General features: G+C 40.5%; 1 protein-coding gene across 1 annotated transcript; it reads left to right on the top strand.

Moving 5' to 3' along the window:
- The first annotated feature begins 856 nt into the window (after positions 1–856).
- Positions 857–23,145, top strand: cd37 (CD37 molecule). Its single transcript, XM_029764149.1, has 9 exons — positions 857–942; positions 1,819–1,891; positions 2,102–2,165; positions 2,660–2,790; positions 9,957–10,031; positions 10,774–10,881; positions 11,827–11,991; positions 12,229–12,312; positions 21,720–23,145. Exons 2-9 carry the CDS (start codon positions 1,826–1,828, stop codon positions 21,795–21,797), a joined length of 771 nt encoding a protein of 256 aa, XP_029620009.1. The 5' UTR covers positions 857–942; positions 1,819–1,825; the 3' UTR covers positions 21,798–23,145.
- The last annotated feature ends 3,574 nt before the right edge of the window (positions 23,146–26,719 follow it).

Raw genomic sequence — 26,719 nt, 5'->3', positions numbered from 1 at the left:
TTTAACACATTTTTGGTTACTACATGATTCCATATGTGTAATGTCATAGTTTTGATGTCTTCATTATTATTCTACAATTGAGAAAATGGTAAAAATAAAGAAAAACCCTTGAATGAGTAGGTGTTCTGGACCGGTAGTGTAGGCTAAACCTGAAAATTGTTCCTTTGATAGCTCTCGACATTGAGAGTGGTTGATGCTGAGAGTGGTAAAACAGATTGGATCTGAATATGAAGTGATTTTGAGTTATTAATGCTTTGACTGCCTGGTTAGCCACGCCATCTCATATCAGTTGTTAGGAAAAATTCATCACTGCTCATTCACTTCAGACATTTTTCACCATGAACACTATTGTTAACTAAATGTACCCAAATAAAATTAAAAATGTTCCTAATTGTTTGTTTCAGCACACTGTTCATACTCAGAAAAAATATTAACCACATTGTAAGTCTTCTAAATAGTGATGGTTCAGGAATTTAAGGCAAATCAAGCCTACAATTACCACAAAGACTTTCACAAAGGTTGCTACAACAGGACCAAACCGGTGCTCTGTGAAATATCATAACTAATTATATCTAATTAGTTAAGTCATATGAAGTAGTTTAGATTGTCCTTGACAAAAAATATAAGCTACCTTTTTTCCTATTCCTGGTTTCATTCATTTTTAATTAAACAGGCAGATTGGTAACAGCGAGTGTACTTACGCTGGTCAAACAAACAATTAAAGGCAAATTAAACTGATTGAATATGGGACATTAAAAACCAACTGAACAAACATCTTGGAGGAAAGTGAAAATATATGGTTTGTAGTATTTGCTCAGCTGTGACAGTTCATTTGCATGTTCTATTTGTATCTGTGTTACCACCCTGTTTTTTCCTGTACCGTCTCGCTCAAAAACCATTTCTGCTTTTATCGGTTCATTGTTACTTCTCGTTACATTTCAGGTAAGAAAAGAATGTGTATTTCAAGTTTAGAAATGAGCAGTTCATTTAATATCAAAGAGATGTATATCTTGAGGGCAAATCAAGATATATGTGATACTGTAGGATTTAAAATGCTTTAGATGCAGACATTCTTTGATAAACTAATCATGGAAGCTTGATTTACAAATTACAAAACCAACAAAGGCTTCACACTGAAGATGGGACTTGTATTCAGCTTCAATCAGAAAGATGTGTTTCATTTTTGTGTAATTCAGTGTAATATTGCAACATGGGAAATATTTAGGAAAACAACAATTGCTAAAAACAGCTATTTATAAACTGATCATGAATGTAATAACGTCTTGTCTACATTGACATTAAGCTTAGTTACAGTGTTGGAGAGCTGTATAAAGGTGACTAAATAATTAATCACCCTGAAGGGTAACATAATATGTTGGGTTGTATCACCTAGGAGAAGGGTATATGACACCCCTGTTTTTTTTATCCCATTTCCCTTTTGTATTTGATCTAGACAGAAGGAAGGAGAGGGGTAGAAAGATGGAGGCAGTATGGAAATGTTGGCTCGAGAAGCAAACCCCTGTCTCTCTGAAGCGATTACAACATGTGGTCCGGAGTTGTTGGTGTTAACCCTCAGCCACACACCCACGCTGGTCTATTACTAATAACAGAGAGCATTGATTTTCCACCCATTGACCACCAACCTTTGAAACCACATTGGCAAGGATTCAAACAAACATAGATTACCAACATTACACTGCACTCGACTTGTAGAATGTTAATGCTATGTCGGAAGCAGAAACGCAGTCCAAACGGCCATCAAATAACAAAGCAGGGAACAACTCCATAATGACTGTGATTGTGTTTCTTATTTTTCAGATACAGAATGGCATCCCAAGGCTGTATTGGTCTCATCAAATATTTCCTATTCCTTTTCAATCTCCTGTTTTCTGTAAGTTTGATCATTCACTTATTTAAAAGTTTATGCTGCTAGAGATAAGAATGGTGGTAACTGTTGCCCAAATTCACTGATCAAAGTACACTCAATGTATATTTGCAGGTTGATTGAAGTCTGTCGAAATATCTATTGATAGGTGAAATGAATTCTTAGTTGAGAGATGTATTTATTGTGCAATGCAATAAGATATCATCCTCCCACCAGTGTGTGGGCGCCCTCCTGCTGTCACTTGGGATATGGATAGTCCTGGCTGAGACAAGCTTCTTCAGTGAGTTTCTGTTTTCATCAACAACTCCTTACAATGAATGGCAGTAGGTAATATTACATAATGTAATATTTCAACACACAAATATCCTTAAATACAATGATGTATCTGTAGTAATATAGGAATAACATTCCCTGAGATGGTCCTTTTTTATACACAAGGAATTGTCTTTCTGATTCACTTTTGGATCTCATGAACAAAATCACAGTATTTCAAACCTTATGTCCCTCCAAAACATGCTTTTTTGGTATTTATATTATGAAAGATTAGTTTATTCATTCAAAACAGACAGCCTGTAAGCTACACATTATATTCACAAACTAGTAAAATAATAGGCCTACTTTAACCCCAGATTTGTTTTAAATTGAGACATGATTGTGCTTTGGTTCGACACTGGTCCAATTCTTATTTCAAAGTTGAGTGCACGGTACAGCAATTACTGGCAACCCATACCAGTATGAGCAACAAGTATCTCAAAGTTTGTTCCTCTTTTACAGTGCCTGCCCCTCCCTATATGTCTTTTTCTGTGTTCTCCTATTTCCTGGTCATTGGTGGAAGTGCTACGATGTCGTTGGGCTTCATTGGGTGTCTGGGTGCATTGAAGGAGGTGAAATGCATGTTAGGAATGGTAAGAAATAATTCAAAACAGCTGACAAGCTCCGAGTGCATTTGTAAAAAATTATTTTGTGTGTACCTGACAAGATTATTATGGACGAAAGAGCGAGATTATTTGTATTTGTTAAATGGCAGCCAAGCATCGATCATCATGTCACCAAAATAAAAACATCAATATTTTTTGTAAAGGAGCATCAAGATCATCACCGTGTACTTTCACCACCCTGTGAAATTATTTCACTTGTAGCCTAATAAACTGCACGCTTTCCCGAGTAGTAGTGCGAGGACAACACAACATACTTCGATATGATGGTTATTACAGTGCATTTGGAAAGTATTCAGACCCCTTCACTTTTTCCACTTTTTGTTACATTACCTTATTCTAAAATTGATTTAATTGTTTTTCCCCTCATCAACTTACACATAATGACAAGCAAAAACAGTTTTTTAGAAATGTTTGCAAAACTATCCAAAAAAACCTGAAATATCATATTTACATAAGTATTTAGACCCTTTACTCAGTACGTTGTTGAAGCAGCTCTGGCAGTGATTACAACCTCAAGTCTTCTTGGGTAGCTTGGCACACCTGTATTTGGGGAGTTTCACCATTCTTCTCCACAGATCCTCTGAAGCTCGGTCAGGATGGATGGGGAGCGTCGCTGCACAGCTATTTTCAGGTCTCTCCAGAAATGTTTGATCGGGTTCAAGTCCGGGCTCTGGCTGGGCCACTCAAGGACATTCAAAGACTCAAAGTCACTCCTGTTTTATCTTGGCTGTGTGCTTAGGGTCGTTGTCTTGTTGGAAGGTGAACCGTTGCCCCAGTCTAAGGTCCTGAGCTCTCTGGAGTTTCCATCAAGGATCTCTCTGTACTTTTCTGTGTTCATCTTTCACTCGATCCTGACTAGTCTCCCAGTCCCTGTTGTTGAAAAATATACCCACAGCATTATGCTGCCCCCACCATGCATAGGGATGGTGCCAAGTTTCCTCCAGATCTGACGCTTGGCATTCAGGCCAAAGAGTTCAATCTTGGTTTCATCAGATCAGAGAATCTTGTTTCTCATGGTCTGAGTCCTTTAGGTGACTTTTTGAAAACTCCAAGCAGGATGTCATGTGCCTTTTACTGAGAAGTGGCTTCCATCTGGCTCTCTACCATATAGGCCTGATTGGTGGAGGGCTGCAGGGATGGTTGTCCTTCTGGAAGGTTCTCCCATCTCCACAGAGGAACTGTCAGAGTGACCGTCTGGTTCTTGGTCACCTCCTTGATCAAGGCCCTTCTCCCCCGATTCCTCTTGGTGGTTCCAGACTTCTTCCATTTAAGAATGATGGAGGCCACTGTGTTCTTGGGGACTTTCTATACATTTTTTGGTCTCCTTCCCCAGATCTGAGCCTCAACCCAATCATATCTTGGTGCTTTATGGATAATTCCTTTGACTTCATGGCTTGGTTGTTGCTCTGACATGCATTGTCAACTGTGGAAACTTATATAGACAGGTGTGTGCCTTTCCAAATCATGTCCAATCAATTGAATTTACCACAGCTGGACTCCAATCTAGTTGTAGAAACATCTCAAGGATGATCAATGGAAACAGGATGCACTTGAGCTCAATTTCATAGCAAAGAGTCTGAATATTTATGTAAATAAGGTATTTATTTTTATATATATATACATACATTTGCAAAAGAAATCTAAAAACCTGTGTTCACTTTGTCATTACGGGTATTGTGTGTAGATTGATGAGGAAAAATGTATTTAATCCATTCTAGAATAAGGCTGTAACGTAACAAAATGTGGAAAAAGGGAAGGGGTCTGAATAATTTCTGAAAGCACTGTACATCAATATTTGCTGTTATCATCAGGCCTGTCGTGACATTTGTAGAACTTACATTTACAGCTGATGAAACACTTGCCCTACTGATTTTTATAAACCTTATCCATTCACTCCTACCTTCGGAAATTATTCACATCCCTTGACTTTTTCCAGTTTTTGTTGTGTTATGAGATGTTTCCATCAAGTAGACTTGTTGTGGATAAAAGGCTGTGCGTGATGACGTAGTGCACATAAAAATAACTTTTGTGGTTAAATTTAACAAAAAAAATACAAGTGAAATGGGTTTGCTTCACATTTTCAACTGTACTAATGGTTTTGTCACAAAACATGTTACGTTATATAGCAAATGTAAGATGGCGCCGGAGCAGAAGGCAGACGTTTTACGTGCCCCCAACTGATTGTATTTTTTTCTTTGTTTATTTGTAACTTATTTTTTTACTAATTTTGTACATCATTTTGCCGCTATCGTCTCTTATGACTGAAAATAACTTCTAGACATCAGGACTGCGATTACTCACCACGGACTAGCAGAATCCTTTTTCTTCTTTCACGACTCTGACGAGCCCGAAGCGGAGAATAATACGGCTCCCTCGGGAACAGACCCCGACCCCCGGAATTTGCGTGAAGAGGAGGCGAAGAAAGAGAGGCCGGAGAGCGGGCTGCCTTCTGAGAAGTCGGAGGCGATCGAATAAACCCCCACTTCCCTCAATTCTGCTAGCAAACATGCAATCTTTGGACAATAAAATCGACGAGTTATGGGGAAGATTAAACTACCAATGGGACATTAAAAACTGTAACATCTTATGCTTCACGGAGTCGTGGCTGAAGAACGACAATATCAACACACAGCTGGCTGGTTATACGATGTACCGGCAGGCTAGAACAGTGGCGTCTGGTAAGACAATGGGAGACAGACTATGTATTTTTGTAAATAACAGCTGGTGCACTATATCTAAGGAAGTCTCGAGCTATTGCTCACCTGAGGTTGAGTATATCATGATAAGCTGTAGACCACACTACCTACTGAGAGAGTTCTCATCTATTCTTTGTAGCTGTTTACATAAAACCTTAGTCAGAGGTTGGCACTAAGATAGCATTCAATTCCGCCATAAGAAAACAAGAAAACATTCACCCAGAGGCGGCGCTCCTAGTAGCCGGGGACTGTAATGCAGGGAAAAATAAATCAGTTTCCCAAAATTTCTATCAGCATGTTAAATGTGCAACCAGAGGGAAAAGAACTCTGGACCACCTATACTCCACACACAGAGATGCATACAAAGCACTCCCTCGCCCTCCATTTGGCAAATCTGACCATAACTCCATCCTCCTGATTCCTGCTTACAAGCTAAAATTAAAGCAGGAAGCACCAGTGACTCGGTCTATAAAAAGGTGGTCAGATGAAGCGGATGCTAAGCTACAGGACTGTTTTGCTATCACAGACTGGAATATGTTCCGGGATTCCTCCAATGGCATTGAGGAGTACACCACATCTGTCATTGGCTTCATCAATAATCGATGCATCGATGACGTCATCCCACGGTGACCGTACATACAACCAGACGCCATGGATTACAAGCAGCATCCGCACTGAGCTAAAGGCTAGAGCTGCCGCTTTCAAGGAGCGGGACTCTAACCCAGAGGCTGATAAGAAATCCCGCTATGCCCTTCGATGAACCATCAAACAGGCAAAGCATCAATACAGGACTAAGATCAAGTCGCACTACACCGGCTCTGACGCTCGTCGGATGTAGCAGGGCTTGCAAACCATTACAGACTACAAAGGGAAGCACAGCCGAGAGCTACCCAGTGACACGAGCCTAACAGACGAGCTAAACTATGCTCACTTCGAGGCAAATAACACTGAAACATGCTGTACCGGAGGACAGTGTGATCACGCACTCTGCAGCCGATGTGAGTAAGACCTTTAGACAGGTCAACATTCACAAGGCCGCTGGGCCAGACGAATTACCAGGACGTGTACTATGAGCATGCGCTGACCAACTAGCAAGTGTCTTCCCTGACATTTTCAACCTCTCCCTGTCCGAGTCTGTAATACCAACATGTTTTCAGCAGACCACCATAGTGCCTGTGCCCAAGAACACTAAGGTAACCTGCCTAAATGACTACCGACCCGTAGCACTCACGTCTGTAGCCATGAAGTGCTTTGAAAGGCTGGTCATGGCTCACATCAACACCATCATCCCAGAAACCCTAGACCCACTCCAATTTGCATACCGCCCCAACAGATCCACTGAGGATGCAATCTCTATTGCACTAGATACACGGCCCTTTTCCACCTGGACAAAAGGAACACCTATGTGAGAATTCTGTTCATTGACTACCGCTCAGCGTTCAACACTATAGTGCCCTGAAAGCTCATCAATAAGCTAAGGACCCTGGGACGAAACACCCCCCTCTGCAACTGGATCCTGGACTTCCTGACCGGCCGCTCCCAGGAGGTAAGGGAAAGTAACCACATATCCGCCAAGCTGATCCTCAACACAGGGGCCTCTCAGGGGTGAGTGCTCAACCCCCTCCTGTACTCCCTGTTCACTGATGAGTGCACGGCTAGGTACGACCCCAACACCATCGTTACATTTGCTGATGACACAACAGTGGTAGGCCTGATCACCGACAACAACGAGACGGTCTATAGAGAGGAGGTCAGAGACCTGGCATTGTGGTGCCAGGACAACAACCTCTCCCTCAATGTGATCAAGACAAAAGAGATGATTGTGGACTACAGGAAAAAGTGGACCGAGCACGCCCCCATTCTCATTGACGGGGCTGCAGTGGAGCAGGTTGAGAGCTTCAAGTTCCTTGGTGTCCACATCACCAACAAACTAACATGGTCCAAGCACACCAAGACAGTCATGAAGTGGGCACGACAAAACCTATTCTCCTCAGGAGACTGAAAAGATTTGGCATGGGTCCTTAGATCCACAAAAGGTTCTACAGCTGCACCATCAAGCGCATCCTGACTGGTTGCATCACTGCCTGGTACGGTAACTGCTCGGACTCCGACCGCAAGACACTACAGAGGGTAGTGCGAACAGCCCAGTACATCACTGGGGCCAAGCTTCCTGCTATCCAGGATCTCTATACAGGCGGTGTCAGAGGAAGGCCCTAAAAATTGTTGAAGACTCCAGCCATCCCAGTCATAGACTGTTCTCTCTGCTCCCGCACGGCAAGCGATACCAGAGTGCCAAGTCTAGGTCCAAGAGGCTTCGTTTAGAAGCTTCTACCCCCAAGCCATAAGACTCCTGAACATCTAGTCAAATGGCTACTCAGACTATTTGCATTGCTCTCCCCCTCCCCTCTCCACACCACTGCCACTCTCTGTTGTCATCTGTGCACAGTCTCTTTAATAACTTTACCTACATGTCTATACAACCTCAACTAACCAGTGCCCCGCACGTTGACCCTGTACCGGCACCCCCCTGTATATATTGTTATTTTTACTGCTGCTCTTTAATCACTTGTTACTTTTATCTCTTATTGTTATCCATATTTTTTGGGTGGGGAAATTGCACTGTTGGTTAGGGGCTTGTAAGTAAGCATTTCACTGTAAGGGCTACACCTGTTGTATTCAGCGCGTGTAACTAATCAAATTTGATTTGATTTTGATTTGAAATGTGCCCACTCAGGATCATAAAGGTTCGTTCTATAAAGAACCATTCTCAATCTGAAAGGTTCTTTGTAGATCATCTTTAAAAACCATACAGGGTTTTTTATTCTGGTCAACCATATTATATTGTTGAAATTTCATCTGTGTTAATTGTCAAGTTGAATCAAGTGAGCTACATCTGGAACAGCTGGGGGTCACCAAGGACAGAATTGAGAACCTCTGACTAATTTAGTCAATGGATACAAGGCCATATTGGAGTCTTTTACAAAACACCGTCACTGGCAATATTCATATATAGTATGTAATGGCATAACACCACATTTGATAAACTGAAATTACAGAAAAGAGCTGTGCGCAAGCCAGGCTCCAAAATATTATAATGAGCTGCCTCCCCTACATTTAAATTATTTCTAGAAGAACAAAGAACCTTTTTGTGAACTGTAAAGAACCATTGAAGAGCCCAAAGAGTTCTTTAAGTTGTTATGGTTCCACATAGAACCACCACCCTACCCAAAGAACCCTTGAGGAACCCACCATTTTTTTTTGCATGTACATGATGAGATTATTATGGACGAAAAAGTACGATTATTTGTATTTGTCAAACAGCAGCCAAGCATTGATTATCATGTCACCAGAATAAGACTGTCAATATTTATTGTAAAGGAGCATCAAGCTCATCACCGTGTACTTTCACCACCCTGTGAAGTTCATCATAAATTATTTCATCAGTAGCCTAATAATGTTCATGGTTTCCCGAGTCGTAGTGGGAGGACCACACAACATATCATCGCGTGACTCCAAGTTTACTTCGATATGATGTGATATATCAATATTTGCCCATAAAAGCGTTTTGGAGACATTTGGAAAGTTTACTGACTGTTTCCATCAGGCCTGTCGTGACATTTTTTATCCGACGTACTTTACTCACATAAAAAGGTTGGATGGAACCTGGTTTATTGTTCTGTTAATGTAAAACTTAAATTAAACGCTGAGTCTCAAATATCGCCTGTCCCATTTAATAGCCGGGTAATAGCACACATTTCAGCAAATAAATGCCTGTTTCAAAGAAACACCAGGTCTAAATTAATTATTTATGAGGTTACCATGAATTACCATGATTTTTTTATTAGGGTTAATGTTTGATTTGTTATATTAAATAATTCAGTAATGCCTAGAAGAAATATGTTTTTTATTGCCAGTAAGAAACTGCTAGCCATTGGCTGCAATCAGCAGAGAAATGCTAGCTAACTGGGAAGCACAAAAAAAGTTAACAACTTCGGGAGTACAGACACCCAGAAATTGGAAAAAACTGCAAAGTCAAAGAGGAGAATAATTATTCTGCGAAGTAAAAGTAATTTTTCATCCAAAATAGAGGCATACTAAGACAAAAGAAACAAAACACTGTGAGTAAAGGATAACACATTAGTGCAGGAAATGAAGACATTTATTACAATGCAGCAAGTGAATGCTGGAATTAAACAAACTATGCAAATGAGCAAAAGCTGTGTGGATTAAGGAAATAAACACCTGGCTCAAATAGACGCCTGGCTCTAATAAGCGCCTGTTGTGGTCAGTGATTTAAGAAAATAAACACTGGGCATTTACAGTATATCCAAACTTGTGTAGATTACACACACCTAAAACACAAACAAATAAATTATGCAGCAGCACATAAAAATATGGCTGTGATTGATCTACTCTAACTATTGCTCATCTTTACAGTATTTCTTCCTGCTCTCCATCCTTCTTGCTGCTCAGATTGTGGGAGCGGTTCTGCTCTTCACTCAGAGGACTTCAGTAAGACATTTACCTATGATATTACCTGAGTAACTACGCTTACTTATTTACTTATCTTCACACGAGCCATGTACAATGCTTAAATTCACACAGTCATTGGTGTTTTTTGACCATAGTTACACATCACAATCAACAATGACACTATTTAAACTATTAAAACATGACTGGCACTCAAGATTGTGCTGGTTCACCCTTATTTATGAATTACAAAGATATTCAAAGATTGGTGACATTAAAGATTACTTCCTGAACTAGCTATATATCTATAGTAAATCATTTTTCCCCCTATGAACAGGTTTCCGTTTTTTCTCCCCTTGCCACATTTTACATTTGCAATTGAGTAATTTAGCAGAAGCTCATACATCCCCAGTGGGAATACGAACCCACAACCCTGGCAATGGAAGTGCCATGCTCTACCAACTGAGCCACACACCTAGGAGCAAGTCAAATACATAAGCATTTCATAATGATGTGACAATCATCAATGCAGGGAGATTTTTAAAATAATATTGTTGCCTAAAGGGGACACTGCTATTATATCTAATTCCACAGCGTCACATTCTGTGTGTGCAATAGCCTAGTTTTTCTCAGGGTGTGCCACGAATGTAAAACCTCGTTTGTTACCTGGTGAATGGGTTGAAAGGGGATCTTGTAAGTCGATATCAGTGGGTATGTTATTTACACAATAGTTGGAGTGACTTTTGAAAGGCATCTCATTTTTTTCTCACACATTTTGTTCTAGTTTGAAAGCAAAGTCGAAGAGCATGTTCTTCATCTCATTGCATCATTTGGCAAGAATGAATCCAACTATCTGAATTTGGAAAAGACTCTGGACTACGTTCAGCAGGAGGTAATACATGCAGTAGTATACATTGCCAGTTGGTAATTTGTCCTTTGGATGAGATGTTGAACTGAGGTATTGAAGAGTAGGGGTGTTAACCCCGATGTCCTGGCTAAATTCCCAACCTGACCACGTATTGTCATGGCCACCAAATCACCCCCTGATTCCTAATTGGCATAAATCCCTTCTCACCTCTCCACTGTGAAAGCTAACGTATGGTGAGCTTTCTGTCTTAAAATGGCTGCTGAGGCATCACCCTAGTGGGTGCTAAACATTGGTGAAGGATGAGATGAGTTGAGTTTCCACCATACATTCATGTAAAGTGCTTTGAGCATCTGGAATAACATTCAATACGTCCAGTCAGTTAACTATGATTATCAACTGGAATGGATCAACCTAATTCTTTAAGAGACATAGTTTGTTTGGATAGTTCCCTATATACATGCTCCAAATATTATCAAAACTACAACAAACTAATCTTAAACTTTAAATTGAGTTGCTGCTGACACTTGATATGTGTGAATTAATTTTGAGAGGTCATCTATGATAGAATCTAGTTCAATTAAATTTAGGCCGGGATTCAAACACACACAGATTATTGCTATTGCACTTGACTTGTAGAATGTTTATGCTGTGTAGGAGGTGTAACCACAGTAACAGTAATTAAACCTCCACAAAGCCCACTTCAACATAGGTGTCTTCTAACTTGATGCATGATTTCATTTCGATGTGAATGAAGTGATTTATATAATGAAGTTGGATAATCAATGTTTGAATTTGGTTTGGTGATGCACAACCCAATGGCAATTTCCACCATAGAAAGTTACGTCCGAATCAGAATCGCAGTGTGTCAAGTGCAGTACGATGGTCAGTTGTCTGCATGGTTTGAATCCCGCCTTAGACATTGAAAAAGTGTTAGATTAAGCATTATCTCCTTCTCTTACAACCATGCAGATTCATTGTTGTGGATGGACAGGACCAAACATCTGGGTGAAGGCACCCTGCTCCTGTTACCACCCCATCAATAACACCCAGAATGACTCAAATTCTTATGAAATGTGTGACTGCAATGACATCCGGTCTTTTTCAAATTACACAATGTGTGACATCTATCAAAAAGTAAGTGGTCCTGACTCGTGGCATTACTTCAAATGTGTTACATTTGATACAATTTTTTTTAAAAGGCCAGCAAACTTGTATGTTGTTTTCATTTGTATGTGATCTATTTTTGGTCCAAAAGCACCCTTTTTTACTTGTTTAAAGAAGAGGATTTAGAGTTAAGCATATTCTCTACCTTAACTGAGAAGTTTGATATTTCCTGGTATTTTACTGATTGCTTTAACTTCTCTGTTGCAGGGGTGCAGAGAGAGTATTAGAGAGTGGTTGGACGAGAATATGCTCATTATTTTTGCCGTGCTACTTGCTGTGATGACGGTGGAGGTAAATTGGATAATCTCATCTCAACTTGACAAACCGGGTCAGAAATCACAATATGCTAAACCAAAAGTATTCTCACAGGAAAATGAGTTGTAATCATAATGGTTAGAATCATTAAGAAGCAACAAATGTTTAGAGGTCAGGGGCCTTTCAGTTTCAGTGAATGGTCATATTGACCCTCCATAGGTGGTCTGAGAATGTGTATATCCTCACAACATAGTCATTCCCGTAGTATTTGTATTTATTATGGAGCCGCAGCTACTCTTCCTGGGGTCCAGCAAAATTAAGGCAGTTTATACCATTTTAAAACATTACAGATTCACAGATTTCACAACACACTGTGTGCCCTCAGGCCCCTACTCCACCAATACCACATATCTACAGTACTAAGTCCATGTGTATGTATAGTGTGTATGTTATCGTATGTGTGTGTGTATATGCATGTGTGTGTGTGTATATGCATGTGTCTGTGCCAATGTTTGTGTTGCTTCACAGTCCCCGCTGTTCCATAGGGTTTTTTTTAATCTGTTTTTTTAAATCTAATTTTATTGTTTGCGTCAGTTACTTGATGTGGAATAGAGTTCCATGTAGTCATGGCTCTATGTAGTACTGTGTGTCTCCCATAGTCTGTTCTGGACTTGGGGACTGTGAAGAGACCACTTGTGGCATGTCTTGTGTGGTATGCACAAAACAGTAGGTACACACAAAACAATGAGAGTTCCTCAAGGGTTGTTTGGGAAGGGTGATGGCTCTATGTGGAACCATGCTGACCCGAAGAACCCTTTGAGCCCTTCAATGCTTCTTTGATTCAAAAAAGGGTTCTTTCCTCTTTTAGTGATAATTTAAATGTAGGGGTGGTGGCTCATTAGAATAATTTGTGGCATGGTTTAGACACAACTTTTTTTTGTTTAACCGTGAGTGAGAGTGTCATTCCAGTTGAGTTAATCTGTTGTGTTATGCTAAATAATGTTATATATGACTATTGCTAGTGAAGGTGTCACGGTTGTCGTCGGTGAAGGAGGACCAAAATGCAGCAGGACTGTGTTTGTTCATTTTGAACATTTAATAAACTCAAAAACGAATATACAAAATAACAAAAACGAACTCACGATACACTGACAGTCCTGTTAGGCTTACACACACTAAACACGAAACAATCTCCCACAAATACACAGACAAACACACCCAACTAATATAGGACTTCCAATCAAAGGCAACACCAAACAGCTGCCTTCAATTGGAAGTCCACCCCAATTAACTCAACATAGAAATAGATTACCTAGACTAAACATAGAATTACATAAACAAGGAACAGTGCACAAAAACCCCGGAATACATAAATCAAATGCCCTTTTTAGAAAAACCACCACCCCTAACCACATAAAACAAATACCCTCTGCCACGTCCTGACAAAACTACAATACCAATTAACCCTTATACTGGCCAGGACGTGACAGAAGGTGTATTGTGAAAGACCTAAGCATGGCTTTGGGTCAGTTGTGAATGGTTTACTAACTTAGTCAGTAGTTCTCAATTCTCTCCTCAGGGACCCCCTGCTATTTCAGAGCTAACACACATGATTCAACTTGTTAGTAAACAATAATAAAACCTACAGAATTTTAACAATATAATATGGTTATTAAACCAGAATAAAACAGCCTGTATGGTTCTACAAAGAACCTTTGATATTGAGAAAAGTTCTTTATGAAACCATTCTCCATAAAGGATATGTAAAGTACCATAAAAAAGGGTTGTAACCATTGCAGAACCCAATTATTTTGGTGCTATATAGAACCTTTTTTAATGGTTCTTTATAGAAGCTTAGTAAATGTTCTTTACAGCACCATTCAGGTTCCATTTAGAACCCGATGAGCATGGTTCCTTATAGAACAAATACAAATATAGTTACAAGCAAACTAACCTTTATTTGGCACTCTATCAAACCATGTGTTTTTAGTGTGTACTAGGGAAGCTTTAACAATCACACCACTTACTGTAACCACTCCTATGGTGGAGCAATCATATTGTTAGAGTTTTGTTTAAATGCACCATGAGAAGACCAGTAGTGACCCTTATAAATAAGAGTTGTCCACGCTTTGTGTCTTTGTCTCCATGTTCTTATCCCAGTGTCTCCAATGGGTCTGTCTCCTGGTTCTTTGTTGTTTGAGTTGTACTCCATGTCCATGTTGTCATCCCTCAAAGACTGAAGGCAGGCACTTTCAACTTTCCAGGTCTGTCATGTTTTTGTGTAGTGGTGATGCAGTAAAAATGACAAAATAAAAAAAATACATATATACACTACCGTTCAAAAGTTTGGGGTCACTGTTTTTGAAAGAAAAGCACATTTGTTGTCCATTAAAATAACATAAAATGTATCAGAAGTACAGTGCAGACATTGTAAATGTTGAAAAATTACTGTTGTAGCTGGAAACTGATGATTTTTAATGGAATATCTACATAGGCGTACAGAGGCCCACTATCAGCAACCATCACTTCTGTGTTCCAATGGCACGTTGTGTTAGCTAATCCAAGTTTATCTTTTTAAAAGGAGAATTGATCATTAGAAAACCCTTTTGCAATTATGTTAGCACAGCTGAAAACTGTTGTGCTGATTAAAGAACAATACAACTGGACTTCTTTAGACTAGTTGAGTATCTGGAGCATCAGCATTTGTGGGTTTTATTACAGGCTCAAAATGGCCAGAAACAAAGAACTTTCTTCTGAAACTCATCAGTCTATTCTTGTTCTGAGAAATGAAGGCTGGAGTGATGGTTGCTGATAATGGGCCTCTGTACGCCTATGTAGATATTCCATTAAATATCAGCCATTTCCAGCTACAATAGTCATTTACAACATTAATTAACAATGTCTACACTGTATTTCTAATCAATTTTATGTTATTTTAATAGACAGAAAATGTGCTTTTCTTTCAAAAACTAGGACATTTCTAAGTGACCCCAAAATTTTTAACGGTAGTGTATATATTTATATATGCTGTATAATTCCTAATGAAAGTTTACACACACTTTGAACGGTAGTGTATATATTTATATACTGCTCAAAAAAATAAAGGGAACACTTAAACAACACAATGTAACTCCAAGTCAATCACACTTCTGTGAAATCAAACGGTCCACTTAGGAAGCAATACTGATTGACAATAAATTTCACATGCTGTTGTGCAAATGGAATAGACAACAGGTGGAAATTATAGGCAATTAGCAAGACACCCCCAATAAAGGAGTGGTTCTGCAGGTGGGGACCACAGACCACTTCTCAGTTCCTATGCTTCCTGGCTGATGTTTTGGTCACTTTTGAATGCTGCCGATGTATTCACTCTAGTGGAAGCATGAGACGGAGTCTACAACACACACAAGTGGCTCAGGTAGTGCAGCTCATCCAGGATGGCACATCAATGCGAGCTGTGGCAAGAAGGTTTGCTGTGTCTGTCAGCGTAGTGTCCAGAGCATGGAGGCCTACCAGGAGACAGGCCAGTACATCAGGAGACGTGGAGGAGGCCGTAGGAGGGCAACAACCCAGCAGCAGGACCGCTACCTCCGCCTTTGTGCAAGGAGGAGGAGGAGGAACACTGCCAGAGCCCTGCAAAATGACCTCCAGCAGGCCACAAATGTGCATGTGTCTGCTCAAACGGTCAGAAACAGACTCCATGAGGGTGGTATGAGGGCCCGACGTCCACAGGTGGGGGTTATGCTTACAGCCCAACACCGTGCAGGACGTTTGGAGAACACCAAGGTTGGCAAATTCGCCACTGGCGCCCTGTGCTCTTCACAGATGAAAGCAGGTTCACACTGAGCACATGTGACAGACGTGACAGAGTCTGGAGACGCCGTGGGGAACGTTCTGCTGCCTGCAAATCTTCCAGCATGACCGGTTTGGTGGTGGGTCAGTCATGGTGTGGGGTGGCATTTCTTTGGGGGGCCGCACAGCCCTCCATGTGCTCGCCAGAGGTAGCCTGACTGCCATTAGGTACCGAGATGAGATCCTCAGACCCCTTGTGAGACCATATGCTGGTGCGGTTGGCCCTGGGATCCTGCTAATGCAAGACAATGCTAGACCTCATGTGGCTGGAGTGTGTCAGCAGTTCCTGCAAGAGGAAGACATTGATGCTGTGGACTGGCCCGCCCATTCCCCAGACCTGAATCCAATTGAGCACATCTGGGACATCATGTCTCGCTCCATCCACCAACGCCACGTTGCACCACAGACTGTCCAGGAGTTGGCGGATGCTTTAGTCCAGGTCTGGGAGGAGATCCCTCAGGAGACCATCCGCCACCTCATCAGGAGCATGCCCAGGCATTGTAGGGAGGTCATACAGGCACGTCGAGGCCACATATACTACTGAGCCTCATTTTGACTTGTTTTAAGGACATTACATCAAAGTTGGATCCGCCTGTAGTGTGGTTTTCCACTTTAATTTTGAGTGTGACTTCAAATCCAGACCTCCATGGGTTGATAAATTGGATTTCCATTGATTATTTTTGTGTGATTTTGTTGTCAGCACATTCAACTATGTAAAGAAAAAAGTATTTAATAAGATTATTTCATTCATTCAGATCTAGGATGTGTTATTTTAGTGTTCCCTTTATTTTTTGGAGCAGTGTATATGCTGTATAATTCCTAATGAAAGTTTGACACAGCAAATTTGAGATCAGAATTTTAACACCCACAGTGTTCAATTGAACACTTTCTTAGAAATTAAGTGCCCCACAGAAATAGTTTTAAACAAAAATCTTTCAGTGTTCACAAATTCACACCCCTAGAGTGTTGGTCCCTAACACCACGGGTGTTGCAAATTCCGACTTAAATTAACACTTTATTAGAGTTGATGCTGACACACTTTTTTACTGTTAGGAAATAACACATGTAGTGTTACACAGCTTGTTGTAATACTGCAGGTTGTAAAACCACATTTGCAAAATTGTGCAGCTGAAAAAGTCTTCAGAAGACTGAGGCATGTTTTCCTCTAAGTTTTTACCTGGACTTTGTTCCTTTCATATTTATTTTTTCAAACTCCCCAGTGCCTGTCGGTGACAAGCAGACCCATAACAAGATGCTGCCACCACAATACTTGAAAATACAGAGGGTTTCAGTCTGATGTGTTGTATTGGATTTGACCCATACCTGAAGTTGTCATTTAGGCCAAAAAGTTAATTTATTTGCCATGTTGTCTTGCAGTATTAAGGGCATTGTTGCAAACGGGCATTGTTGCAAACAGGATGGATGATTCACTTTGTCATATAGGCCAGTAATGTGGAGTGAATGCAATGTTGTTGATCCATGCACAGCTCTTTCACCTCAGCTATTACATTCTGTGGCTGTTTTAAAATGATCTTAAGCATGATAGTGATATCCCTGAGCAGTTTCCATTCTCTCCCACAGCTCAGTTAGGAAAGATGGCCAGATCTTTTCAGTGTCTGGGTGATATGATACACCATCCACAGATTAATTACCATACTCAAAGGGATATTCAGTGGCTTGGGAAATTTTATTTTACCTCCCCTGATCTATTCCAAACTAAATGTATCCCATACATACTTGCAAGGCTCATTGGTGGCTCTGAGGTTGTATGTACAGTATGAGTTATTCTTAAATCATGACAACAACCACTTCTGCAAACAGATGGACCTAATTCAACAAATTGTGTGATTTTGTTTCTGAAAATATTATCACCTGAACATATTTAGATGTGCCACAGCAATGGGTGGGAAGACCTTTTCAATCAGCACTTATTTGTTTTATTCATTTCAGAACATTTCTATCATTTTTAGATCAGTGGAAGAAAACCCCAATTGAATCCCTTTTTAGATTGAAATTTAAGGCAGCCAAATGTGAAAATTGTGCCAGGGTGTGTAAACTTTCATTAGGTGCTGTATGTAATGGTTGAATTTCAGATTATGTTTAAAATTAATAATCTTTCTGAATCATTTAACTCCCTCCAGTGATATTTATATGGACTATTGGCAAGGTATATTTTGAATGCTTTCATTTTTCATGGTTTGATGTTACATTATAAAAACTGAGAGCCAAAGTGGCATTGCATTGTTCCTGCCCAAGGGCCTTTTCTGCCCTGTGTTTTACAGAATCATTTATTTGATTTTCAAATAGTTAGATAGTATGTCTGAGTCCAAAATGGCAGGGTATGATGACAACACTTTGTCCCTCTATGTGGTGCAGTGTAATCTCAGTGTGTGCTTTGAATAACTGTTTTGTTAAAATAGTACCATTTAATTAAAAAGGTTTGATCAGGCATTAACCATATTCTTCTGACAGAGCAAAGATGTGTATCTTCAACAACAAAAATAGTGTCTTGAAATTCATTGGACCAATGAATGATATATGACAAAATGTAAGACATATTCAGTGCGTATCATAAGTAAGTATTCACCTCTTGGATTTTATCACATTTTGTTGCGTTACAAAGTGGGATTGAAATACAGAATATTTAATTGTGATTTGTCATTGATCTACACATAATACTCCATAATGTCAAAGTGAAAAGAAAATTCAACACATTTTTACAAATTAAATTACTAAAATATTGTTATTCCATCAGTATTTATCACTTTTGTTTAGGCAAGCCTAAATTAGTTCAGAAGTAAAACTTGGTGTAACAGATCACATAATAAATTACATGGTCTCAATCTGTGTGAAATAATAGGGGTTGACATGAATTTTGAATGACTACACCTTCCTCTGTCCCCCATTGAACAACATCTGAAAGGTCCTTCAGTCAAGTATTGAATTTAAGCACAGATTCAATTACATAGACCAGGGAGCTTTTCGAAAGCCTCAAAGAAAGGCAGTGATTGGCACATGGTTAAAATGAACAAATCAGACACAGAATATCTCTTTAAGCATGGTCAAGTTAACAATTATGCTGTGGATGATAGGGATGGTGCAAGGTTTCCTCCAGACGTGACGCTTGGCATTCAGGCCAAAGAGTTCAAGCTTGGTTTCATCAGATCAGAGAATCTTGTTTCTCATGGTCTGAGACCTATAGAGGCCTTCTGGCAAACTCCAAGCGGGTTGTCATGTGCTTTTTACTGAGGAGTGGCTTCCGTCTGACCACTCTAACATAAAGGCCTGATTAAGTGCTGCAGAGATGGTTGTCCTTCTGGAAGGTTCTCCCATCTCCACAGAGGAACTCTGGAGCTCTGTTGGTGTGACTATCTGGTTCTTGGTCACCTCCCTGACCAAGGCCCTTCTCCCCCGATTGTTCAGTTTGGACGGTTTGCCAGCTCTAGGAAGAGTCTTGGTGGTTCCAAACTTCTCCCATTTAGGAATGAGGGAGGCCACTGTGTTCTTGGGGACCTTCAATGCTACAGACACTTTTTGGTACCCTTCCCCAGATCTGTGCCTCAACAAAATCTTGTTTTGGAGCTCTACGGACAATTCCTTCGACCTCATGGCTTGGTGTTTGCTCTGACACTGTCAATTGTGAGACCTTATATAGAGAGGTGTGTGCCTTTCCAAATCATGTCCAATCAATTGAATTTACCACAGGTGGCCTCCAATAACATTGTAGAAACATCTCAATGATGATCAATGGAAACAGGAAGCACCTGAGCTCAATTTCGAGTCTCATAGCAGAGGGTCTGAATAATTATGTAAATAAGATATTTCAGTTTAAAATGTTTATAAATGTGCAAACATTTATTTTTTTTAAACTGTTTTTTCTTTGTCATTATGGGGTATTGTGTGTAGATTGATGATGGAAAAATATTATTTTATCCATTTTAGAATTAGGTTGTAACGTAACAAAATGTGGAAAAAGTCAATTGGTCTGAATACTTTCCGAATGCACTGTAAAGCCCTTTTTACATCAGCAGATGTCACAACGTGTTTATACAGAAACCCAGCCTCAAACCTCAAACAGCAAGCAATGCAGATGTACAAGCACAGTGGCTAGGGAAAACTCACTAGAAAGGCAGGAACATAGGAGAAACCTAGAGAGGAACCAGGCTCTGAGGGGTGGCCAGTCTTCTTCTGGCTGTGCCAGGTTGAGCTTATAAGAGTACATGGCCATTTAGGCCAGATTGTTCTTCAAGATGTTCAAACGGTCATAGCTGACCAGCAGGGTCAATTCATTTCCACAGTGGTTGTAGAGGGTGCAACAGGTCAGGACCTCAGGAGTAAATGTCAGTTGGCTTTACATAGCCAGGCATTCAGAGGTCGAGACAGCAGGTGCGGTGGAGAGAGAAAGACAGCGTCGAAAACAGTAGGTCGGTGACAAGGTAGCACGTCTGGTGAACAGGTCAGGGTTCCGCAGCCCTCCTAGGAATGGCATGGACGAGCACTAGTATACTAGTGACTCAGGCTCTGTAATAGTGTCAGAGGCAGAGTGTCCCAGTGGAGAGAGGGGAGCTGGCCAGGCAGAGACAGCAAGGGCGGTTCATCACTCCAGTGCCTTGCCGTTCACATTCACACCCCTGGGTCAGACTACACTCACTAGAAAGGCAGACTACACTACACTTTCCACATTTTTGTTACGTATTTTACCACCTTCATGAGTGCAGTCACTATGATATGGTCTGAAACCAGACTGGACCGTTTCGTATACATTATTTGTCTGCAGGAAGGCAGTGAGTTGCAGCTTTTTCAATTTCTTTTGAGAGGAATGGAAGATTCGATATAGGCTGATAGTGTTTTACATTTTATGGGTCAAGGTTTGGCTTTTTCAGGAGAGGCTTTTTACTGCCACTTTTAGTGGGTCTGGTACAAATCCGGAGGAAAGGGAGCCGTTTATTATGTTCAACATAGGAGGGCCAAGCACAGGAAGTAGCTCTTTCAGTAGTAAAGTTGGAATAGGGTCCAGTAGGCAGCTGGAAGGTTCAGAGGCCATGACTATTTTTTGTGAATGTGTAAGGAGATATAGAATTCAAAAACTTGAGTGTCTCCATTGATCTTAGGTCTTGGCATTCTGTGAATACTCAGGACAACTGAGTTTTGGACAAATACAGATTGAAAGAGGAGTCCGTAATTTGCTTTCTAATGAAAATTATATTTTAGAATATAATTTAGAAGTGTTTAATAATTATTATTTTATAAACTGTTATAAACTGTCCAATTAAATCCATTTTAATCCCACTTTGTAACACAATAAAATGTGAAGAAATCCAAGGGGGATGAGTACTTACGATACCTACTGTAATACCAAAGAATATGATTCATTGATCTAATTTGTTGGTCAGAATTTGTCCACATGTTTTTTATAAAGATGTATATAGATCAGGGGTGGGGAAAAACATTTTGACTCACTGTTGAATTTCTGAATCCCAATGTGGCCCCCAAATTATCTCCCATCTATGATGCTCATGTACAAATGGGTGGGGGTCCATAGGTTACGCATCTATATGTTAATGATTCTCTCTCTCTCTCTCTCTCTTCAGCTATGTGGTATGACCCTTTCGATGTGTCTGTATAGATGGACCAGCCTGGATTACAGCATGCTGATGCAATACTCATAAAGTAGGACAGAGTGCTGCATAAACATCTATGAAGAATATAATTGTTTTTCCTATGTTTATAAAGCGAAAGAAAAAATACGTAGTTGTATTATTCATTGTTAAAATTCGAGTATACTTATTAATTGATTGCTTTGATATAACTCATTCATTCTTGCTCATTTCTTCATAACTTTCTTTTTTTTATTGATACATTAAATTGCTGTGTCTACTACTCCTGTTTCATAACCATAAGTGCTTCAAGACAAGCAAGTACACACATTTACTTCAGTAAATGTCCTTTTCTAGTTTATAGCTAAATTCATCACAGATTGTAGATACTTCAAATCATGCATCAGTGGTAGTAGTATTGACAGCAGTAGTGATGGTAGAAGTAGTAAAGGTTTTAGTAGGGTTTTCATAGGCTATGTGTTAGCTATAGTGACTTATTTTGGGGTGGTTTGTAAGTGTGGAGTTATAGAGGGCTAGTATAGTAGGCTTGAGTGAGTACTATATCATCATAAGCCATAGAATGTTTTTTAAGCTCTCAAAATGTTTTATTTGGAACATTCTGAATGTTTGTGGCAGTGATTTCAGTTTAGAATGTTGAAGATTGCATTCCGCCATTAAAATGTATGGGATACAACAAGCTTTATAGTTTATGAAATGTGAATGGTAGCAAAAAGCTGTGTTGAATCAATTTTAGTTTAATCAGTCTCCACATTTCAACGTTGGGTTGGTGTTGTAGCTGAAACGGATCAAAAGCAATAGCGAATCCAAAATGCGCCTTTGAAACCTATACAGATTTAAACACATTTAATATGGTTATCGTTCAAAAAGTACATTCGTTTCAAAAATCATTTGAAAAACATTGTAAGTTGAGTTGGTCTGCACATGTTAACGTTGGGTTGGTGTTAGTATCTAAAATGGATCAAGAGCAGTGTTGAATCCACATTTTGCCTTAGAAGTATATGGAGCTTTTATGCTATTTTAAAATTGTTATATTTCAAAAGTACAAATAGCATCACAATCTTTTGACAAGCAATCGAAGTTGAGTCAATTTGAACATGCCAACATTGGTTTGGTGTTTGTAGGTTTAACTGTTCAAGAGAAGTAGCAAATCCAAATACTTCCCATTCAAGCCTATGGAGCTTTTATGAACATTTAAAATGGTTATAGTTTAAAAAAAGTATCAATGGTATCAAAAAGCTTAATACAAACACACTATTATAAACCGGACTGTTCGTTTGAAAGTTTGAATGGTGTTTCTAGTGAAGCCCTTTCATCCAGTCAAATGACCTAGTGGCCTCATGGGTGGAATGTTATTCATATTTTTCGTATTTTCATAATTAATAAACATGATTTTTTTGAAGACGCAGAAAATCCGGTGTTTCTATGTCAAACAGTTTTGTTATGTTTCAGTGTTCTGTGAGGTATATAAAGTTTAATATTAGGATGCAAACTAAAAATGTAAAACATTTCAACGCTATATCTGACATGGTACAGGTGTCTTCTTTCTTTAAGCCCATAACCATGCGTGTGAGGTATATACTTTTGTTTCAAAGTAAAGTTGTTTAAGACTACCAAGAAAGACTCTGATTTATGCCCATGTTGGGGTTTGTTTCCTTGTCAATCATTGGCTCATTGGCGAAATTAGCATTATGACAATATCTTTAATTAAATCATTCAAAAACCTTTATTAATGCAATTGCAGACAGAAGTTGACAACAGGAACATAACGCATGTTTCCGAGTAAGTTCTGCATAAAAGAAAAGGTCCCATGTTATTTTATTAAACCCGAAGTCCAGCCCTAGTGATGTCACTGCCTACGTCATTATCTTTTACTCATGAAACCATGCCTACACAGCTATGTAAACAAGGCTTTTAGTGTTATCTAAAAGCCTAGCAGTAAATGTCCAAGTTGATTTATAGTGGAATGTCTGACTAGTCTCCTATCTCTTACACTCCCCTGCAGAGTTCTGTCTTCACAGTCACACATTTCTCAGACAGTTCCTTCATAAGAGGCAGAGAGCCTAGAAAAGTACTGTGGAACAATATTAAACCTCATAATGTATATATATATTGTTAATCTGTAGTCTTGGACCCTATAAACGTAAGGAGGGAGGGGTCTTATAACCCCTCCCCTTCTATTAATACAACATAAGCATAAGCAATTATTCTAATACATCAAATCATTTTGTACAGCCCCAATCATGACCCCCTAGGTGAACCTCTAACACCCACTGCAGTAAAATATTAAATGATTGAAGACTAGTTATGACCAGAATTTTTACCATTCATGTCTATGGCCATTGAAATGCATAGGGATTTATGTAAATATGGTTGTAGTGTGAAAAGTATAAGTAGTATCAAATAATTGTATTCAATCAACCTGATCAGTGGCAGTATTGGTGTTTTAAAGTTGTTTTGGCGTTGGTAGCTTTTACAGTTTTGGCGCTACAGGTAGCAGTGGAAGGAGAATAAGAAGGAGACGAAGTATGAACAATTTCCAAAGTTCAGCAAGCACGCCTAATAAATGCACAATAAATATAGTCCACCATTTTGTCCCTAATCGTCTGTGGCTGAACTATTGTTCAATTTTTTTTGCTCTGATTGTAAAATGCAAACATTGTTTTATGGCTTACCTCATAGTTGAGTTTTACCGTAGACCGCTGCATGCTGCATGCTGCTGAGACTTCCGGCGCCGACAGAGATGGCTGCCTCACTTCGCGTTCCTAGGAAACTATGCAGTATTTTGTTTTTATTATGTGTTATTTCTTACAATGTTACCCCAGGAAATCTTAGGTTTTATTACATACAGTCGGGAGGAACTATTGGATATGAGAGCAACGTCAACTCACCAACATTACGACCAGGAATATGACTTTCCCGAAGCGGATCCTCTGTTTGGCCCACCACCCAGGACAATGGATCGGATCCCAGCCGGCGACCCAAAACAACGGCGCCGTAAAAGGGGCAGACGGAGCGGTCTTCTGGTCAGGCTCCGTAGACGGGCACATCGCGCACCGCTCCCGAGCATACTACTTGCCAATGTCCAGTCTCTTGACAACAAGGTAGACGAAATCCGAGCAAGGGTTGCCTTCCAGAGAGACCTCAGAGACTGTAACGTTCTTTGTTTCACGGAAACATGGCTCACTCGAGACACGCTATCGGAGTCGGTACAGCCACCTGGTTGCTTCATGCATTGCGCCGACAGAAACAAGCATCTCTCTGGTAAGAAGAAGGGCGAGGGTGTATGCCTTATGATTAATGAGACGTGGTGTGATCATAACAACATACAGGAACTCAAGTCCTTTTGTTCCGCTGACTTAGAATTCCTCACAATCAAATGCCGACTGTATTATCTACCAAGAGAATTCTCTTCGATCATAATCACAGTCGTGTATATTCCCCCCAAGCAGACACATCGACAGCCCTGAAAGAACTTCATTCGACTGTATGTAAACTGGAAACCACATATCCTGACGCTGCATTTATTGTAGCTGGGGATTTTAACAAGGCTAATCTGAAAACAAGGCTCCCTAAATTCTATCAGCATATCGATTGCACAACCCGGGCTGGCAAAACCCTGGATCATTGTTATTCTAACTTCCACAATGCATATAAGGCCCTCCCCAGCCCTCCTTTCGGAAAAGCTGACCACGACTCCATTTTTTTGCTCCCAGCCTATAGACAGAGACTAAAACAGGAAGCACCTGTGCTCAGGTCTGTTCAACGCTGGTCCGACCAATCGGATTCCACGCTTCAAGATTGCTTCGATCACATGGACTGGGATATGTTCTGCATAACGTCGAACAACAACATTGATGAATACGCTGATTCAGTGAGCGAGTTTATTAGCAAGTGCATCGGTGATGTTGTACCCACAGCGTCTATTAAAACATTCCCCAACCAGAAACCGTGGATTGATGGCAGCATTCGTGCAAAACTGAAAGCGCGAACCAATGCTTTTAATCAGGGCAAGGTGACCGGAAACATGACGGAATACAAACAGTGTAGCTATTCCCTCCGCAAGGCAATCAAACAAGCTAAGCATCAGTATAGAGACAAAGTGGAGTCGTAATTAAACAGCTCAGACACGAGAGGTATGTGGCAGGGTCTACAGTCAAAGAAAAACGAGCCCAGTCGCGGACCACGATGTCTTGCTCGCAGACAGACTAAACAACTTCTTTGCTCGCTTTGAGGACAGTACAGTGCCACTGACTCGGCCCGCTACCAAAACCTGCGGGCTCTCCTTCACTGCAGCCAACGTGAGTAAAACATTTAAACGTGTTAACCCTCGCAACGCTGCAGGCCCAGATGGCATCCCTGGCCGTGTCCTCAGAGCATGCGCAGACCAGCTGGCTGGTGTGTTTACGGACATATTTAATCAAGCCTTATCCCAGTCTGCTGTTCCCACATGCTTCAAGAGGGCCACCATTGTTCCTGTTCCCAAGAAAGCTAAGGTAACTGAGCTAAATGACTACCGCCCTGTAGCACTCACTTCCGTCATCATGAAGTGCTTTGAGAGACTAGTCAAGGACCATATCACCTCCACCCTACCTGACACCCTAGACCCACTCCAATTTGCTTACCGCCCCAATAGGTCCACAGACGACGCAATTGCAATCACACTGCCCTAACCCATCTGGACAAGAGGAATACCTATGTAAGAATACTGTTCATCCATTACAGCTCAGCATTTAACACCATAGTACCCTCCAAACTCGTCATTAAGCTCGAGACCCTGGGTCTCGACCCCGCTCTGTGCAACTGGGTCCTGGACTTCCTGACAGGCCACCCCCAGGTGGTGAGGGTAGGTAACACATCTCCACCCCGCTGATCCTCAACACTGGGGCCCCACAAGGGTGCGTTCTCAGCCCTTTCCTGTAGTCCCTGTTTACCCACGACTGCGTGGCCATGCACGCCTCCAACTCAATCATCAA

This window comes from Salmo trutta, chromosome 10 (genome assembly GCF_901001165.1).
Source record: "Salmo trutta chromosome 10, fSalTru1.1, whole genome shotgun sequence".
NCBI lineage: Eukaryota > Metazoa > Chordata > Actinopteri > Salmoniformes > Salmonidae > Salmo > Salmo trutta.
This window is presented reverse-complemented; position numbering and strand designations above follow the sequence as displayed.

Excerpts from the sequence above, each read along its gene's own strand:
- cd37 (XM_029764149.1), top strand. The coding sequence starts at position 1,826 with ATGGCATCCCAAGGCTGTATTGGTCTCATCAAATATTTCCTATTCCTT. Across the intron at positions 10,882-11,826 it reads TGGACTACGTTCAGCAGGAG|ATTCATTGTTGTGGATGGAC; the intron begins GTAATACATGCA and ends ACAACCATGCAG. Across the intron at positions 11,992-12,228 it reads TGTGTGACATCTATCAAAAA|GGGTGCAGAGAGAGTATTAG; the intron begins GTAAGTGGTCCT and ends TCTCTGTTGCAG.